The sequence below is a fragment of the Schistocerca serialis genome, chromosome 7 (assembly GCF_023864345.2).
Source record: "Schistocerca serialis cubense isolate TAMUIC-IGC-003099 chromosome 7, iqSchSeri2.2, whole genome shotgun sequence".
In the NCBI taxonomy this organism is placed as follows: domain Eukaryota; kingdom Metazoa; phylum Arthropoda; class Insecta; order Orthoptera; family Acrididae; genus Schistocerca; species Schistocerca serialis.
The window spans coordinates 313732564-313752501 of NC_064644.1; the positions used below are offsets into that span (position 1 = coordinate 313732564).

The window sequence follows — 19938 nt, forward strand, 5'->3', positions numbered from 1 at the left end:
TGAATAGAACTAACAGATCAAGGAACATACCTTTAGAAAAGTCATGTTAAAAATTCATTTAGATTTTAATTAACATTCATTTCATGAGACAATGCCTAATGTTGCAGAGAAGATAAAATTATGCAGTGAAACAACAAAAATTATATGAAACAACTGTCATAGTTTCCACAAACTGAATGTTGCTGAAATAGTTTCACCAGAAATTATTCATGATGAAAAATCAAGCTGAATTAAAATACAGAAGCTTTCCCACTACTCCGCTGCTATCAGATAAAATTTTTGGAGTGTCAGAATACAAATGCCAGTACCTAAATATGACATATAAGCTCCAATTGCTATCTTTTACTAAGCGCATGACTTAAATAGTTGTATGGATCATTACTGCACATTTCTACTATGAAATATTTACTGCTTATAAAAAGTAATGGCTTTATACTTTACAGAATTGGAGAAATAGATTGAGCTTTACTTCAGACATATGGGAAAGTGCAGATTTCACGGTAGGATAGAGCCCTGTGTAATGGCTGAGTATTCTTACACGTAATATTTCTGTTTGAAATTATTTATTTTAATATATTTTATTCTTTCATTTGAAGTATGGCTGGTTACCAATGGAAGATACAGGTTAATATCTAGGTGTTCAAAGATTAATAAAATTACATCACCGACTACCAACAAAGAGGTATAGAGCAACAGTATTAACTGAACGCATTCATTGTGAGCAGTGGCGCAGTGAGGCAGTGAAAAAAATATTATAATAATTTGATTAATATTCTTGCTCAGCACAAGAGAAATGGATTGCGAAATAAAGTTGCCTGTCCACACTGGGAATGGTAATGAAATCTGGAATAATCTGAGTGTGAAAGTTTTTGTAGTACTTTGCGAGGCACATTTTATTGCGTATTTTATGAATCTTGGCTGGGTGCTTGACAACAAATGAACAAATAAAATACCATTCTTTAATAGTTATGAAGCAATTGTGGATGTGACATGGAGCAGTAGGGAGAGGACAACTACTACTACTATTATGATGATGTTACAGCAACAGAAACTACTACTATTACTGCAAGTGCACAAAAGAGAAGACTAATAGTCATACATTGCTATGACAGAACACAGCCTGCAACTGTCTTTAGAGAAGCAGTCCCACCACAACACAAAATTTACACTACGTACGAGGGTAATCCCAAAAGTAAGGTCACATATTTTTTATAAGAACACACACCTGTTTATTTATACAATGGTTTGCATCAGTTTACAGCTTGAACATTCGGCTATTTTTTGACATCACCACCATTTCTGTTGATGCATTTTTGTAGACGCTGTGGCAGTTTTCGCATGCCCATGTCATACCAGCTCACTGCCATGCTGTTCAGAAAGTCTTTCACATCGTCAATGGAGCTGAATCGCTTTACGGCCAAATCTTCTTTTAACCTAGGGAACAGGTGACAGTCACTGAGCACCAAGTCAGGACTAAAGGATGGGTGGGTGATCATGTTCCACTGAAACTGATTCAGGAGAGCAACTGTTTGCCGAGCGATAAGTGGGCGAGCGTTGTCATGGAGAATGTGTACGCCCTTGCTCAACATTCCTCTTCTCCAGTCCTGAATTGCCTGTTTGAGTTTTTTCATAGTCTCACAGTACCTGTCAGTGTTAATTGTGGTCCCAGCGATTCAGCTCTTACGACAAGGTGAAAGAAGAGGTTAATAACTTTCTGAACTGCATGGCGGCGAACTAGTATGACACGGGCATACAAAAACTGCCACAGCGTCTACAAAAATGCATCGACAGAATTGGTGATATGTCGAAAAATAGCTAAATATTCAAGCTGTAAACTGATGTAAACCATTATAGAAATAAACTGGTCAATGTATTTAAAAAAAAAAAGGAGACCTTACTTTTGGGATTACCCGCGTATCTTTCGAAATTATCAATGCTGCTTTGTTATCCAATGGAATGACAATGCATAAAAGTGGATTATAAGGATGAATTCTAATAATTACAAACTAAGGGACATTTGTTTATCATTTGCAGTGTGAAGTAAAATGGAACCAGCATGCAAACTAGTGGCTTCATGTTCTTATTCTTAAAAAACAGTAATGATATCCCAGATAAGAAATACAAGGCACTTATATGACATGTCAGCAATGTCTGTACCTGAGGATGGAGTTAGTCATGTAGTGAAATGAGGAGAGAATGACCATGAGCGGAATGTGTGAATTGTGACTGTTTCAATAATTATTTTAGGCAATTTCATTTTGACACACAAACACATAATCATGTGTAAAAAGTTGTGGCACTTCAACGTAACTTGATGGAAATAATTATACTTCGTTTCAGTGAAAGAACATTCATTCATGACTAAAAATTATTAATTTTCTGTTCAAATATGATAATGGTACAACCTTGGTGGAATACAAACAATGGAAGAAGCAAAGATAACAACTGGCTTGAAACTTCCTGGCAGATTAAAACTGTGTGCCCGACCGAGACTCGAACTCGGGACCTTTGCCTTTCGCGGGCAAGTGCTCTACCAACTGAGCTACCGAAGCACGACTCACGCCCGGTAGTCACAGCTTTACTTCTGCCAGTACCTCGTCTACTACCTTCCTAACTTTACAGAAGCCATCCTGCGAACCTTGCAGAACTAGCACTCCTGAAAGAAAGGATATTGCAGAGACATGGCTTAGCCACAGCCTGGGGGATGTTTCCAGAATGAGATTTTCACTCTGCAGCGGAGTGTGCACTGATGTGAAACTTCCTGGCAGATTAAAACTGTGTGCCCGACCGAGACTCGAACTCGGGACCTTTGCCTTTCGTGGGCAAGTGCAAGAGCAAGAGCACTTGCCCGCGAAAGGCAAAGGTCCCGAGTTCGAGTCTCGGTCGGGCACACAGTTTTAATCTGCCAAGAAGTTTCATATCAGCGCACACTCCGCTGCAGAGTGAAAATCTCATTCTGGAAACAACTGGCTTGTTTAGCTGTTACGGTTGGCTTCACTGTGACGGCGCTGTAGCTTGATTGGTGTTGAAGGGCTGTGTCTTGTGAAGTTGCCCTGGAGGAAAGGTGACGTGAGGTGTGGAAGAGAGGGCTGGGGAAGGGTGGGCGACTACTGGAAGGGATAGTAATGCGGCACCAGTGAGCTTGTTCTGGCTGCAGACAGAGATAGTTGTTGTCAAGCATCTGCTACAGTCCATATGGCTGTAACTGGTAGTAAAAGAGCAGCAGAAGTCCAGCTGTGACCACAAAAGTAATTTTCAGGGTGTTATTTGACAGTAGTGTGTATGGCGCACATCATACCTCAGCATTAGACTTTTCTAATGTTTTTAGTTCCACGACGATTTGTGCTTTCAGTCCACGTGTGCTATCAATTTGCAGAACGTATAGTGTATTTTTGCAGTGTGTACATTGCTCATCCATCAATCCGACGGGAAACATGCTGAAGTTAGTGGGTCAGTGATGCATTCATTCAGCAAGTCGATCAGAAAGTGGGTTGTGGAACTTGGAATTAAAGGGAACACAATGCAACTTCACATGAAAATGCACTTCAGCCTGCAAGCATTCCGCCAACGGCCATCAATGAACTAACAGAATATGACATCTTTATGACAGGGAACATACAGGTACAATGGTGGTTGACATGTGGATGTTAAGGCCAAGTAGTTGCAAGTCCTATTGAAGTTACAATGAAATAATTGCACATGTAAAGGGACTTTCTGGACATCCTTTATGTTGCAACACAACAGCCCTTTACACAAATGTTTTGATATTTTATCTCAAGAGTGTTTCAATAAAACTGTCAAAGACCAGTTTAATAATATAGAGTCTCTCTCTGTCTAACACTGAGATCCTGGAATATGCTACTCAATACTGGAACTGTCAGAACTGTCAATGGAAAAACCGGACAAACAATTAGTTCAAACACATAGGGGGTGGCAATTTTAAGACTTGCTGTTCACAAAACTGAAATTCAACTGTAATACTCATCATCTTTCTCTGATGTGGAGATGTTGCAGCTCATATCGCTTGACGCAAGTTAAAATGAACTCATTTCTAAAAATACCAAAAGCTAGCACAGCTGTAGTGTTTGGACAGAACTTTCCAAATAACTTTGATATCAATGAAAGTAACACAGTCTGCAAGTAAAAACCTGCACACGATTTGTACTCATTTTCTTACAGATTTCAACTTAGAAAAAATAAAATAAAATAATAAATAAATAAAAAAAACTCACATCAATCTTTTTTGTTTTCTTATTTAGTGTAAAATTTCTAATTAACTAAAATTTAATATTCTTTTTTTAAATTTAAAAACGGTCTTAAAATTAAGACTTATCACATTAATTCTATCAATTAAAGCTATACTGGGAAATAAACGAAAAAAAAAAAAAAAAAAAAAAAAAAAAAAAAAAAAAAAAAAAAAAATGTTAGTGACTGAGGAGAGTAGTGGTAGGTGCAGAAAGTAATTTTGTGTAAGAGGAAGGCCACATGATCATGTGAAAATAGGTTATATTAGTTTATAGTGAAGAATATTGGTGAGATTGAGCATGGTTCACTGTTTCCATCTGTAGTACTACGAAGAAATATAAACAATCTGCTGGTGGATTATACCATGTTTCAACAAGCTAACATGTCCAGGCTCTCTCTGGACATCTTGCGACACACAGTTTATATCCAGCATTCAAATGTTGCTGTGCTTGTGTTATTACTTCTGGAATACACTTCTGTTATAGCTGTGGTGAATACACAGCAAAAATTCAACAAAGAGACATTAGTGAATTTTTGAAGAACATGTAAGTATTTCAAAATGAAACTCTGCGATCAAGATAAAGCACGGACTCTGCATAAAGTGTGCAGAAGATACAAGGAAGATCTTTGTTTGTGGTTTCAGGGTATGAAAAATTCATTTCGTTTTAGCATTCCTATGCTATGGCGTGAATAGAACTGAACTCAACTTCTGCTCAGTTCATTTGGAAGGCTTTAAAACAAAAAATAAAAAGATAATATCTTAGCATAACCTTGACTCAGCTATTCGTCCAGTGTCCCATGGTTCTGAAGCACCAGTTCCACAGTCACCTTCTACTTTGGATGACATCCTGGGTGAAGCAGATCACTTAGACACATTAGCTTCCCAGAATGGATCCTATTCAGATTTTCTGTTGTTGAGAAAGCTCAACTTTTTTTCTAAGTCAGCTCAACAACCTAGTAAGAGACCTAGGTCTTTCAAAAGATGCAGCCTAATTGCTAGGATCAAGACTGAAAAACAAAAAGCCAATTTTATCTGGGACCTCATTTTCATTGTAAAGGCATCAAGAAAGAGAATTTACTCTTGTATTTCTCTAAAGAGGGAAATCTGGTTAGTTGTAATACTGTTCATGTGCTCATGAAGTGTTTTGAAATACAATTTGATTCACCAGAATGGAACATATTCAACAATTTTTTCACAGTTAGTCTCAAAGCAGTCTTGCTGCATAATGGAAATTTATTTGCATCTCTTCCTATGGGACACACTGTTTATATGCAAGAGAACTATAACTTGACTACTATTGTTTAGAAAATGGTTTGTGGAGATTTGTAAATACAGCAGGGAGGTCATACAAAATATCCTTGCTTTCTTTGTTTATGGGTTAGTAGAGCCAAAAACTGGCTGGACACCATGAGAGAGTCTACAATCTGGTGAGAAAAATGTCATAAATATGACCTTGGTTCCACCAGAAAGAGTTTTATCACCACGTCTTCATATTAAATTGGGGTTTATTACACAGGTTGTCAAATCACTGCCAACAAATGGGGACTGCATCAGATGTCTGTTACAAGTTCCCAAAATTTGTCCGAAGCCAAGTCAAAAGAGGAAAATTACATGTCATCAGCTTTTGCAGCTCATGCGTGACATGAGCATTAAACAGCAATGCAAAATGAAAGTTATAAAAAATTTTCAGTGAAACACATGGGTTTTCCATTTGAGATCACAGGATGTCGTAGGGCAGTGGGCTATTGTTAAGCATGATAATTCCTACCTAGGGCACAACAGTAACTTCCAAAAGCTAGTAATGGTAAAAGAAATGTTGCACAACTAACACTACATTCCATGGTCTGAGTTTTAAAAGAAATTTTGAAGAGGAAACAAATGGAATGTTGCAGGTCTCAGTCTACTGACTTTTTCCCCAAAAATATGCATCTTCTGTCAGTGGAGCTGAATTCAGGAGAGAAAACAAATGTATGAATCTTCAGCTAGTCATTTCTGAAGAACTTTTTACACAGACTTTTCATCCACGCATTTGAATGTTGTGCCTTCAAAAATCAGGAAACACTGTTGTTAATTGTACTGCCCACTTAAAGTATTGGGTAGTTATTTTGATTCATAACTGTTCAACTGCCATTTCCAACTAACAGAGATTGGTTGGAGATGGGCCCAGACATGCAATGCTTGATACTTCCACAGATGTGCTGAACAGCACTGACGTCTAGTGACCTGGTGATATTTTCCCGTGCTTCAAGTGTTCACCGGAATGTGTTCCTTAAGGTATCATGCTACTCTGTATCTGCAACTTGCATTAAGCAATGGTATATACCAGGATGGTGAGATAGCTTTTGGCAACCTGTGGTGAAGTGGTCATGGCTGTTCACCACAACCAGCACTGGACACGCAAGTTGCATTGCCACTCGTGTATCTGGTGCTACCATTCACAACAAGTACTGATGAACCCTTTTATCAACAAGTTTTTGCTCATAACCAAGTTTTATTCCAAATCTATGTATTCGGGACACACACTTAATACAGTGACATATGAAAACTCAGTGTCTGCATATCTCAGTGGCAAAAGCGAAGCATGTGTTCGGCACACCTACCATATGGCAGTGAAAAATGTGCTAAATTGTGCGTTTGCCCATCCTATGGAAGACTGTCATACTGACAAACAGTGTAACTCCTAAAAGGTCCCAGTCATGAATAATGAACTATTCGATTCGATTGCAGAAGTGTTCTCTTTCCCATAGCATATACAGCTAATTTAATTTCTCACTGCACTGCATACAAAAATAAATATGTTATATTCAAAACCTTTTCTAACTTATCATAACTGGTTAAGTGAGAGTTTTCAAGCAAAAATTTTTGTGGTTGTAAATCCTTGTTCAACAGGCTAACACGTGAGTGTATATATGTCACTGAAGATACGTTCTAACCTCATTTCAGAAAATGAACACAGTTCACAATTTCTCTGTGTTGATCTGAATCAGCATGACACACACTTGTTAATGCCAGTACATTAGCCATTACATGTATCATGCTTTCACCATAGATATTATTTGTACTTTGCTACACAGTGTTATTATGGAAGCTTTTGTGTTGCAAAGATAAAAGAAAATAAGTGGACAAATTTCTCCAGGGCAACCAACATAGAAATAAAAATCCGCAAAGTGATTGAAAGGAAACCATATAATTCTCAGCTTGAACACAGAACGCTACCCATCATAGTGGCTCAGAATGCTATGAAAATAAGTCATACAATTAGATGCTGTGGCTTCAAAACTTAGTGTTACCACAATTATCCTGAAGACAAGTACTGCAGAGAATGCAACGTTTAACTGCTGATAATTCAGATCCACCAGTATTGGTCATTAGGTGCCATAACTGATCTGAGTGAGAACAAACTGTTGTTGACTGTGTCATTATGCTGCAACAGGCCTGCAGCTGTTACCTAAGTATGCTGAAAACATACATTTTTGGATCAATGGCCGTGGATTTACATAACTTTCTGAGGGGACAGAAGTTTCAATAGCTCACAAGTTTTAAAACCATTGTTTGAAACAAAAAATGATGATCGTACGGCGTTATTGAGCAGGAGACTTCATGTGGGGTTGTTTGGCAGCCAAGAGCAAGCCTGTATTTGATGCCACTTAGCCAACTTGTGTGTCACTGATGATGAGAACACAGCACCAAACTCCCATGTGGATAAAATCTCTGACCCAGCTGGGAATTGAACCATGGGCACCATGATCTAGAGGCAGCAACACTAACGACATGGCCATGAGCTGCAGTCATAGCCATTGTTACTCAACAATGAAAAAAAATTAGAAATGGAGGGTATGGCAAAGGTATACATTTGTACTGACTGTTTAAGCATATGTCTTATCAAAGCGAAGGTCGGCTTGAACCTGATTTATTGTGCATGTTCCTTTCGGAGATGTTATGCCTTTAGTTTCCCCCAATATTTGAAATGACGTACCCACCCAGATACGTGGATCTACAGTTCACATTGGACTCTGGTCCATTGTGCAGCTTGGTATTTTCCCTACTGGAAACACTGCCAGAGGTGAAACAAGTGATAAGTGACAATTAAAAAACCTAATTCTGACCTGGGATCAAACATAGACCTTACAGGTCCACATTGAGGCATGAAACCAGTGGTACAACATGATTCACTTCATGGGCAATAGACATAAATTTGCCGATTGACCTACAGGTGCTTACTATTTCTGTACACGCATGTAAGTTGTCACAGCAATTTCAGCACATTTCATCATTCGGTACTTATAATTTTCTGGTTTTGTGTTCACTGACTCGTCAAGTATTTGGTAGTAATTGTTATTCAAGGCTAGAAAGCATTTTTGTAAGAGATGTTCAGTCATTATTAGCTGCTGTCAAACACTGTATACTTAACTGTTCAGTGCAAACAGACCCAATTTTGTTTTCTTATTCTGCTGAAACTTTTTTTCCATTAAGAATGAGTCACCTACAGGAATTATTAGCTGCAATCATTATTCATACCACTGGAATTTTTCTCAACCCAACAGATCAATACAATTATTTTGAACTTCAGCAGAATGGGGATGTCAACGATCATTTCTTTAATATTTATTTCTTTTGATCCTGTATTTGCACAAAACTAAACCCATTAAAACAATTCTTTTCTAGTCTTAACAAGTTGTGATCTGGCAATTACAATTACCCTCAACTTTATCTGCAACATTTTGCTAGTGCAAGTTGAGTTTTGTTCACTCTGAAATAATCTATACCATGTGGACATTAAAGTTCATACTGTTTCAAATCCATTTTTTGTGTTAATCTAAGAACAACTGACTTATACAAATCGTTTTAAGTATTGTGAACTGTGATCCATTATAGTTTCTTCATGGGTACAAATGTAAAAGTTAAGCAACAACTTTGTATAACAAAATTTTCCAGAGCCAAAGTGTGTTCATGGCAGATCACACAATTAATGCAGGCACTGAAGTGAAATTTTTCAAATGCTAACAGATAAGTTAGTAATAACTATACTGCACTGTGCAGCTGAGAAAGACAAGACATGGGACATATACTTATGTGATTTTTGTTTGAGCTAAAACTCACCCCTTAGCCCACCACTGGATCCTCCTTTTCCATTTGCTGTTCCTCTATATAAAACATTTTCCAGGTACTGGAGACCACTATTATTGATAATATTAAAACCACATAGCAGCTCAATTTGCTTCCAACGGTGGACACGTTCTTTCAGCTCCTGTGTAACTTCATTTAAGGCAGTCCTGCACACAAGTGAGATAGAACAAATTTGCTAAGTGCCTTCTGTGAATAAATGTTTCATGATAAGACACACAACGTTACTTCACCTTGCTTCCACAATGCTTCTATCAACATCATCTATAGACTTCCCATGAGTTGATACAAAAGCTCCCACCAAACTTGATCTTTTCTTTCTAAGCTTCTCACACTGCACAGAAAATTGAGACAGAAAATTATCATCACTTCCTTCTTCACATTACAACAAACAATGGTTAAAATTTTTCAACTTACTGCTTCTCTTGCTTGCTGAAGTTGCTTCTCTGCTGAAAGCTTTTTTTTAATATAAGCCTTATTTTCTATTTCATGAGTAAGTTGTAGCCACTGCTGCAATCCTACCGGAGGTGACCAACAACGATCTTCTAATTCACCTTCTGCTCTCTGAAGCTCTCTGCGCAACATCTGGACAGGTAAAATATTTCATTTTTGTGAAATTTTCAACTGAAAACAAAGCTTCAGAAATGTCAGAGGAAAATCCCAACTACTGACCTCAATTTCAGCTTTCAGTTGTGAAACCTCAAGATCAGAATAAGATGTCCGCATCTCAGGATTATCACAACCTTGTTCTAGTAGTTGTTTTTCCAGATTCTGCTTCTCTGTCGTCACACAAGCCCGTTCAAACCTAGCTTGCTCAAGCTCTTTCTAAATAGTTAAGAGTTCAAAATTAAAACTTGGTTAATATGTCACCATACTAAAGACTTGAAAATTAGGGAATAAAAACATACCTGCAATTTATCCAATGCAAGTTCTGCCTTATGGAGACTCTCCATGTCTTTCATCATGCGTCTTAGATGTTTCTTAGAGTTCTTATTTTGATGATACGCATAATAACATCCAATAAGTGCTCCAAGTAAGAGAGTTATGAGGATGATGTCCTTTGTTCCATGGCTGTAATCTAGAAACAGATAGATATATTAAGTTATATGATTAGTACTACAAAGGGCTCTGTATTTCCACAACAAAAAAGTAAATACCTTTCGGTGGGCCAAACAGTACAACATCCATAGCTTTTAGTGCAATTTTCTGTTTGTGAATGGGATCTTTAATTCCCAGAACATTGCTTAAGTAATGCATGTTATTAGCTGCTAGTCTGTAAAACAGAGATTTGATGACAGTAATTTTGAGACTCAAATGATAACAGTTTCAATACTATAGAAAGATTTCAACCCTACGTGTGCTGCTTCTGCATTGTTGTCTTGCAGATGTAAAGAATGAGCTTACTGAACAGTTGAGATTGACATGCTTTAAAAATAAATTAAATGATCAATATATTCACATAAAGGATTATCATACTGCTGTCCACTTTACTGAACATCAAATTTAGTTAACTCTCTGTGGCATATTTAGAAATGTTCTTTCAAATTCTAGTCAACAACATAATGTAGTGAATTAGAGCCACTTAAAATTAAGTGCTGTGGTAAAAGAGTAAAATGAGAACAAAGCAAAACAATCTACACAAATTGCAGATATGATGAAACTGATTAATTTGTGATGCAACATAATTGCATAAACAAGATTTTATACAAACTATGTAATGGTTTCTATAGTATCTGAATTGGTTTGAAATTAGTTGACTCATTAACAAAATTAGTGCCACTAAAACCAATACAGTCATGCTGAATAAAGCGGCAGAACTGAGTAAGCAAAACAGAAATCTTTTTGTTCAAGCTATGTAACAAAAGATCAATAATAGCTGCACTATAAAAGTTATATAGGCAAGAAAACATACCTTTTAAGATAAACAACCTTGAATGCAGAAAACAAAGATCTATTATGAGATTATGACATTAGAGAGGTATCAGGACTAAACTAGCTGCATGGCTCTAAGGCACTGAGGAACAGCAATTTTACTGGATGTGACATTTTAAATGTGTTAAAGCGCATCAGTAATTATTCTGCTGGTGAAAGTACATTTGACTCTTTGCATCTGGTACACTGTAGTTTTTCTGATGTGATCTCTACTATTCTGTAGGACAATTTGCAGTGACTGATGTTTGCAAGCATCCAAATTAATATTATATTGCTTCATTATAAGCACTGTATCAGTAGATAAAGCTGTTACTCTGATTCATATCACGATCCTGAATTCATAAGTTTCAAGTGTTGTCACTGACTGAACAACAAAGGCACACACAAGATACAGTAACATTCCTAATGCCATTAGCAAATTCTGAAATTATCAAATTCGTGTGAAAGGCGTTTGTATTCAGAAGGCTTCATTTATTCAAACCAATAGGAGAGAGCTTTTACTGTTGCCATTTAAGAAGTGCGAATGCAAAGATCTGCTCAGCAATGAATGTTAATAAATCTTACGCCTGGGCTGCCGGCAGAAGCAATGCAAAAAAAGGTTCAAATGGCTCTGAGCACTATGGGACTTAACATCAGAGATCATCAGTCCCCTAGACTTAGAACTACTTAAACATAACTAACCTAATGACATCATGCGCATCCATGCCTGAGGCAGGATTTGAACCTGCAACCGTAGCACCAGCATCATTACGGACTGACAATGGCCGGCGAAGAAATGCCTATGAGGGTTTCCTGTGCCCTATGCTTAAATGTTAATGGTCATTGGTTAGCAACTTATGGCATTGAGTGGTGACAACAGGCTGCAATCTCATGTCACAGCCTCTTCATTACACAGGGTGGTGGCTCACTATAGTACAGCGGGAGAGGGGCGGGGGGGGGGGGGGGGGGGGAGGGAAATGGCTACAGCATCATCCATTATGAGTATTCAAATCGAAGCTCACCAAATAAATGAAAAATGAATATCATAATCAACTGAATGTTCGTCTAGTGTTATTAAAACTACTGTATATATAAATACTACATTGTGAAGTCCTGGATGTAATAAAAATAATTAAAAGAGTACAGCCATAAACACTCACTGGTGTAAGCAAACAGAGAACATTGCTGGAATAACATTCAATTTTATTACCACACTTTTACAAAGTACAAGATCTTTCATCAATGCAACTTCTCAATTTCAAACTAATTCCGCACTTCTACTGCAATCAACTTTCAACTAATACCGCCCCCCCCCCCCCCACACACAAACACACCACTAATACACAGCAATGGCAATAAATAGGCCCAGTTCTTCTGAAAAGGTTTTCAATTATCCTAGATACATGATTTTCATGTAATGAGTTCAAACTGCAAATGGCACACTTCGCAGAGGGGGAGGGGGGGGGGGGGTGGAGGAGGGGGGCGAGCGACTGCCACAAGTCTTCAATACTTAGTAATAGTCAACTATTTGAAGAAGTCCTCGAGGTTAAAGCTTCACATTAAATTTGGAATCAATAAAAAAGCTGAAGTCTTACCAAATAAATTAAGCAGTTATAATGTGGACCACACATGTGTTATAAGGATTATTATGGAAGGTAATAAAACATTTTTGCAACAAGATGCAAATTACAGAGTGAGTAGCCAACACCAAATATCCAGTGCTGGAGCACAAATGGGTAAAATTCAAGGCATTGTTCGGTACACCTTAGACAAGTATGTTATGAGCAAGGTTCTGGGATGCAAAAGAGTCATCATGGATCTACCTGTGTCAGCAAAAATAGCATCACAGATTTAAGAGAAGTCAACACATGGGAGGGGGAGGGGGGGGGGGAGATTGGACAAATCAAAAATGAGTACAAGGAAGAGCACAGACAGATGTTTTCAATGTCTGAAAATAAAATATTGCCAAACTACCTGACTAAAAACACTATGAAGTTTTTTACAAAATCATCTATTTAAGTCAATCACTGACCACAATGACCAGAGAAATGGATGATGACAGACAGTGGGCTGAAATACTGAATCTGGTCTTCCAAAACAGTTCCAGCAGAGTAGATATTTAATATGCTCCCTCCTTTCAATCATTGCATTAACACCAAAGTGGCAAATATTGGGAGAAGTGATTACTGAACAGAAAAGCAATCACAACTTCATAGTAGTGGTAAGGTTCCTGGATCAGACGAAATACCCGTGTGATTCTACCTGGATTATGTGAAAGAGCAATTTATTCCAGGGTACTGAAGTAACAAAGCGTAACTATGTATTGGGGAAAAGTGCAGGTCATACACATTTTCAAGAAGTGCAGGGGAGCACCAGATGCCTACTTCACTGACGTGTATCAGTTTTAGAATTAAAGATGTTTTGTTGTTGTTGTGGTCTTCAGTTCAGAGAATGGTTTGATGCAGCTCTCCATGCTACTCTATCCTCTGCAAACTTCATCTCCCAGTACCTACTGCAACCTACATCCTTCTGAATCTGCTTAGTGTATCCCTCTATTGGTCTCCTTCTACGATTTTTACCCTCCACACTGCCCTCCAATACCAAATTGGTGATCCCTGGATGCCTCAGAGCATGTCCTACCAACCGATCCCTTCTTCTAGTAAAGTTGTGCCACAAACTTCTCTTCTCCCCTATCCTATTCAATACTTCCTCATTAGTTATGTGATCTACCCATCTAATCTTCAGCATTCTTCTGTAGCACCACATTTCGAAAGCTTCTATTCTCTTCTTGTCTAAACTATTTATCGTCCATGTTTCACTTCCGTACATGGCCACACTCCATACAAATACTTTCAGAAATACTTCCTGACACTTAAATCTATACTCTATGTTAACAAATTTCTCTTCTTCAGAAACGCTTTCCTTGCTATTGCCAGTCTACATTTTACAGCCTCTCTACTTTGACCATCATCAGTTATTTTGCTCCCCAAATAGGAAAACTTGTCTACTACTTTAAGTGTCTCATTTCCTAATCTAATTCCCTCAGCATCACTCGACTTAATTCGACTACATTCCATTGTCCTTGTTTTGCTTCTGTTGATGTTCATCTTATATCCTCCTTTCAAGACACTGTCCATTCCGTTCAGCTGCTCTTCCAGGTCCTTTGCTGTCTGAGGTTTGCCGATTACGCAATTCTGTCAAAGTTTTTATTTCTTCTCCATGGATTTTAATTCCTACTCCGAATTTTTCTTTTGTTTCCTTAACTGCTTGCTCAATATACTGATTGAATAACATCGGGGATAGGCTACAACCCTGTCTCACTCCCTTGCGGACCACTGCTTCCCTTTCAGTCCCTCGACTCTTATAACTGCCATCTGGTTTCTGTACAAATTGTAAATAGCCTTTTGTTCCCTGTGTTTTACCCCTGCCACCTTCAGAATTTGAAAGACAGTAGTCCAGTCAACATTGTCAAAAGCTTTCTCTAAGTCTACAAATGCTAGAAACATAGGTTTGTCTTTCCTTAATCGATTTTCTAAGATAAGTCGTAGGGTCAATATTGCCTCACATGTCCCAACATTTCTACGCAATCCAAACTGATCTTACCCGAGGTCAGCTTCTACCGGTTTTTCCATTCACCTATAAAGAATTCACATTAGTATTTTGCAGCCCTGACTTATTAAACTAATAGTTCGGTAATTTGCACATCTGTCAACATATGCTTTCTTTGGGATTGGAATTATTATATTATTCTTGAAGTCTGAGGGTATTTCACCTGTCTCATACATCTTGCTAAGATGTTTTATGCTCATGTACTATGACATATTTGTAGAACAAAAATTTCCTTTATAAAAATCAATCCAGATATACAAAAAGAGATCTTGCAAAACTCAGCTAGCTATGCTCCTCCATGTGATTTACAGCATTGCAGACATAGGCACTATTACAGGGTGAGTCAAAAAGGAACTTTGGAATGAAGTAGAAACTTATAGAGATAACTTATAGAATTGGAAGATGTCATTTTGTAGCAAACCACCTCAAGTTTCACATGAAAGTGTCAAGTGTCATTTTGGTTTGATGTGACCACCATTTGTGATGCAGCAAACATACCACCGGTATCAATTTCTTCCCACACTCGTTGCAGCAAATTGGGCGTAACTTGTGCAATAGCAGCATAGATTTGATTTTGCAGTTTGACTATATTGTTTGCTACAGAAGGAACACACACACGGTCTTTAATAAACCCCAAATAAAGAAATCCATTGGCATGAATTCTGGGGTGCGATGTGGCCAAGCAACTGGCTCTTCGCAGCCAGTCCACGTAGAAAACCATCCCATTTCAGTAATTTTCATCAATATGTTGTTGCAGAGTTCATTTCATGACATCAAAACACACAGCAAGCACACTTTTGCACCTGTGAAAGCAGCCATTTTAAATATGCGCAATGCTGGCACTCCCAGTAGCGGAATTGTGTACGGATTCACTATGTGAATCAAACCTGAGGCTGTGTGCAACAAAATGACCCATCTACTGATTCTGTAAGTTATCTCAAGAAATTTCTATATCATTCCAAAGGTGTACAGTTGTTTCCGACTTGTCCTGTATTTTCTCGCTCTTACATATCACAAAATGACCACAATGAGAAAGTTGAAGGAATTATAGCCAATATGGAGGTTTAATAACTATTGTCATTTCCATGTACCATTTGCAAATGGAAAAGAGACGGTGTGATCAAATAGTGGTCTATCTACAAGCTGGAGAGTGAGCAGCACTCGTGGTGGGAAAGTGGCCTTCCCCAGAAGACACTACAACTGCCATACAGGAACACTAAGAATCAGTCTCCTGCGTAACAGGATACTGCAGTGGGGTGGTGATTTACTGAGATTCTATTAATTTCCATTTCTTGCAATAGTTACTAACTTTCTTTTCTTTCCAAATGGCATTAACATTTTGTGAAAAATGCACACAACACTGCCGCTAATTTAAAAGACATGCTATGGGAGTGTTGTATAAAATAATGAAACAGCCTTTACATGCTCCTAATGCCAATTACTTTGAATCCATCATTACTTATGTTTGTTACTCATACCTCTGATATTGAAACTGCAGAGAGAAGTTTGTTAGATACACATACTGCATGGCCAATAGAATCTTCTTACCAAGTATTCCGGAAACTGACAGCTATCTACTTTTTATACCTATATGTTTATAAAATTTGAATCTTATACAACAGGTAAACTATCTGATGCAAATTTTTAAATGACCACTTTCAACACAGGAAACAAATGTTTAAACTTTCCTGAATAAAAAAAAAACAAAAAAAAACGCACACACGCACACGCACACGCACACACACACACACACACACACACACACACACACACAGACACAGACACAGACACAGAGAGAGAGAGAGAGAGAGAGAGAGAGAGAGAGAGATTTAGCTTGAATAATAAATTTAAAATTTGCAGCTCTAATATGTAAGTCTCATTTCAACCTACCTTGGCAGAGTTGCTCCTGTAACTCTGTTCACGATAAATGTTGGAATGTACTGTGGTAACTCAACATTTGTTGCTAACCACTCAGCAGTTTGTTCTGCAGTCCAGTTATGAACCTAAAGGGAATGTTACCACTCACATTAGAGTTGCACAACTTGTGAGAAAATGAACTGGCATGACAAATGAAACTGCATTTTCTCAAGGTCAAAACCACCATTCTTCCTACATTCAGCGTATTTTCATTGTTTCAAACTCAAAAGCTCTTAGGTCAACTTGTATTTAAGAATGAAAACAACATTACAGCACAAAACATTACAGGAATTCATAGCTATTATTAGGAATGTAACAGTTAAATGAATGACTGGATTCAGTACTTTAGTTTGAACTGGCACAAGGCATGAAATGATTACTTAACACAATTTAAAATTACTCATATTCTTGTATTTTGGAACTAAAAAATAAAAGCGCCATTAATAACCACCACGAATCATACTGTTTTGCACAGTAAACATGTTGAGAATATATGTTGCGTGACAACTAAATATATATAAAATTAACCTTCTTAGTGTCAGTATATACAAACATATATCAGAATCATGTTACAAACAGCAATATCATCAGTTATCCACACATCTGAGTACACAGATAACAAAAAACAAAAACAGAGTTTGTAACCGTGTATGTTAATTTCTCTGTATTTTTTTTGTATTAGACACGAACATAAATTCTACAGCTGTATTAATAGAAATAATGAAAATCTTAGAAAATAGCAAATGTTACAGTTCTTTCTTACACTTAAATAAATGCTAACCTTATGTAAATGAAACTGAAAACAATCTAACTAGTACAATGGAATAATAGTGAATTTCGAAACCAAGCAGTATCTGGTTAATGAAATCCATTTGGTTGTAGTAACACCTCACATCTCATTTTGTTCCAAAAGTTATTACTGGAAAAACTGACTCTGAGAGAAACTATTCAAAACTCCCCAAAAATTGAACTACAGAAGCATGTTTTGGTGGGACCTCACTTTGAGGCATATAAATAAAAAAACTTCTGGCAGATCAGAGCAATCTGCCCAGGAATGAGGGGAAAAGCACTCTCAAATATGAGAAAACTCAACTGCTTACGCAACATCTTGTTTGTGCATGTTCTGTCAGTTCCAATATCTCAACCTGAAACAAACAGTAGGATCTCCAGATCTTTATCCTGTCACCGACACTTAAGATGCAGGGATGGGATGAGGGGATAGGGGGTTTTGGAAGGGAGGGGGGTGGGGAGATCAGGTATCTTGCTGAACATAATTAAAGCCTGAAATTTGCAACATCTTCCCAAAGGACAGTAATAGCAGTTATAATCAAGTTCATACTGTTATTAACTAAATGTAGCATCATCTCACATAATGGTATGTTGTCTTTCATCAACATCCACATTTTGTGGGGAGCAATTACCACATTTTAAGCCTCTTTCCACATTGCTGCTTTCAGAGGCAGTTACATAAGACACTGCTTGTTATGAAAAATAATGGCTTTTACGTTACTTAATTTATGCATAATTTATGACTGGAAACTATATAAGTATCATTTTCTTATAGTGTAAAATGCCGTAATTCATTCCACCATCTCTTAATAGAGATTTTATGATTCAGCTTCATCAGAAAAGATCAAGCATTATAAATAATTTGAGTTTATGACAATTTAAAACCCTTGGGTGGATTACAAATACTGAAATAGTTTGAGCTACAGTGTTTTGACTGTGTTTAAGACTCTATATGGCGTTCAACACATTAAGTAGGTTTTCTTTGGTTTTCCTCTAGCTGTGGATCCTTAAAACAGTATTCGCTGTACCATTTTCCACATCTGTTTAATCTAATATGAATCCTTACAACCGTCTCATTCTGTATTTATTCTCTGATGACATTTGTACACAATTCATTCCAATATGCATCAGTTATGTAACAACGAAATCTGCAAACAACCAGAAATGTTCAATGTCTTTCTCATCCTAATCTTCACCAATTTTTGGTGAACTGTTTTTATATGGAGACAACCTTGTAGATAGGGCCAACCACACCTATGAGTGAGTAATCATCTTGGATATTAATAAACTGTTTGATCCGTATTTAGTCATTTATTTTTAGATCACTTCCGGTTTCATGGCACTAGGAGTCACATCTTGAGGTGAACATCTATATAACAATAAATCAAGAAGGAATAACAACTCTAAGACATCAACTGATATCATACTTATCTACAAATATTTTATGGTTTTTTTAGAAATTTTTAAAAACTTTTAAAAGATTTGACATAAGAATGTTACACTATTTGTATTTGGGTACCTAAATCAATTGAGCTGAAAAGCTTGGAACTTCGTGCCCAATATTTGTTGTGTGTCCAAATAAAACACCACTAGAAGGTGGTAAGTCATAAATTAAAATAGATGGATGCATGGATTCTAATCCAATATGGTGGATGGGACATAAACAAATTATATAGTAGTGATCCACTGCTAAGCCGAAATTATTACGAAAAACTATTAAGACCCAATATGCGGTGAGCTTGTGAAAAACAAGGAGTAGTTGCAGCACAACAGAGAGATTCTAAGTAACCTGACCAAAATGTGTCACGTAAATAGCTTACTGACAGAAAAATAGAACATGAAAAAAACGTAACTGCTCCAGTCTACAGGCAGTCACGGAACAGGGGACATCACTGTATGCTGTCTCTTACTTATGGCATGAAAGTTAACATGCTAGCCTATAGACAGCTTGTGCATGTGCTCGTGATCTGAAGTCTTTGGGGCAATGCATGAATGGTAAATGTCAGCTGACATTATTTTCATTATTAACACCCGTAAGTTTTGCTAACCTAAAAAGAACTCTTAAACCATGGGTGTTCATGACCTAAAACGTGCATTTATCATGGTGAAGGAACAGATTTGCTGACAATGTTTCCTTGAATAAAAAATAAAAAAATTAAAAATTAAATTCTAAAATCATTGTTTTGTAAAACTGTTTTACAATTGTGCTTTTTTTAGAAGGCTGGGTTGAGGGGGGTGGGGGTGGGAGGGGGGGGGGTTGAGGGACAGAAGAGGAGGAAATGTGAAGACCCTGGAGGAAAGAAGGGGACTAGGTAAAAGAACAACTCAGTATTACATCAACT

At 37.4% G+C, this 19938-nt stretch overlaps 1 protein-coding gene across 1 annotated transcript in view; it reads right to left on the bottom strand.

The window, feature by feature from the left end:
• LOC126412130 (stromal interaction molecule homolog) overlaps nt 1–19938 on the bottom strand; it is a 134823-nt gene that overhangs the window by 98569 nt on the left and 16316 nt on the right. Inside the window, exons 4-10 of the mRNA XM_050081572.1 lie at nt 16781–16893; nt 10528–10643; nt 10279–10448; nt 10043–10195; nt 9788–9955; nt 9604–9704; nt 9347–9519 (exon numbers count right to left, since the gene is read on the bottom strand). Coding sequence (XP_049937529.1) covers nt 9347–9519; nt 9604–9704; nt 9788–9955; nt 10043–10195; nt 10279–10448; nt 10528–10643; nt 16781–16893 — 994 coding nt within the window. The remainder of the gene's footprint in view (nt 1–9346; nt 9520–9603; nt 9705–9787; nt 9956–10042; nt 10196–10278; nt 10449–10527; nt 10644–16780; nt 16894–19938) is intronic.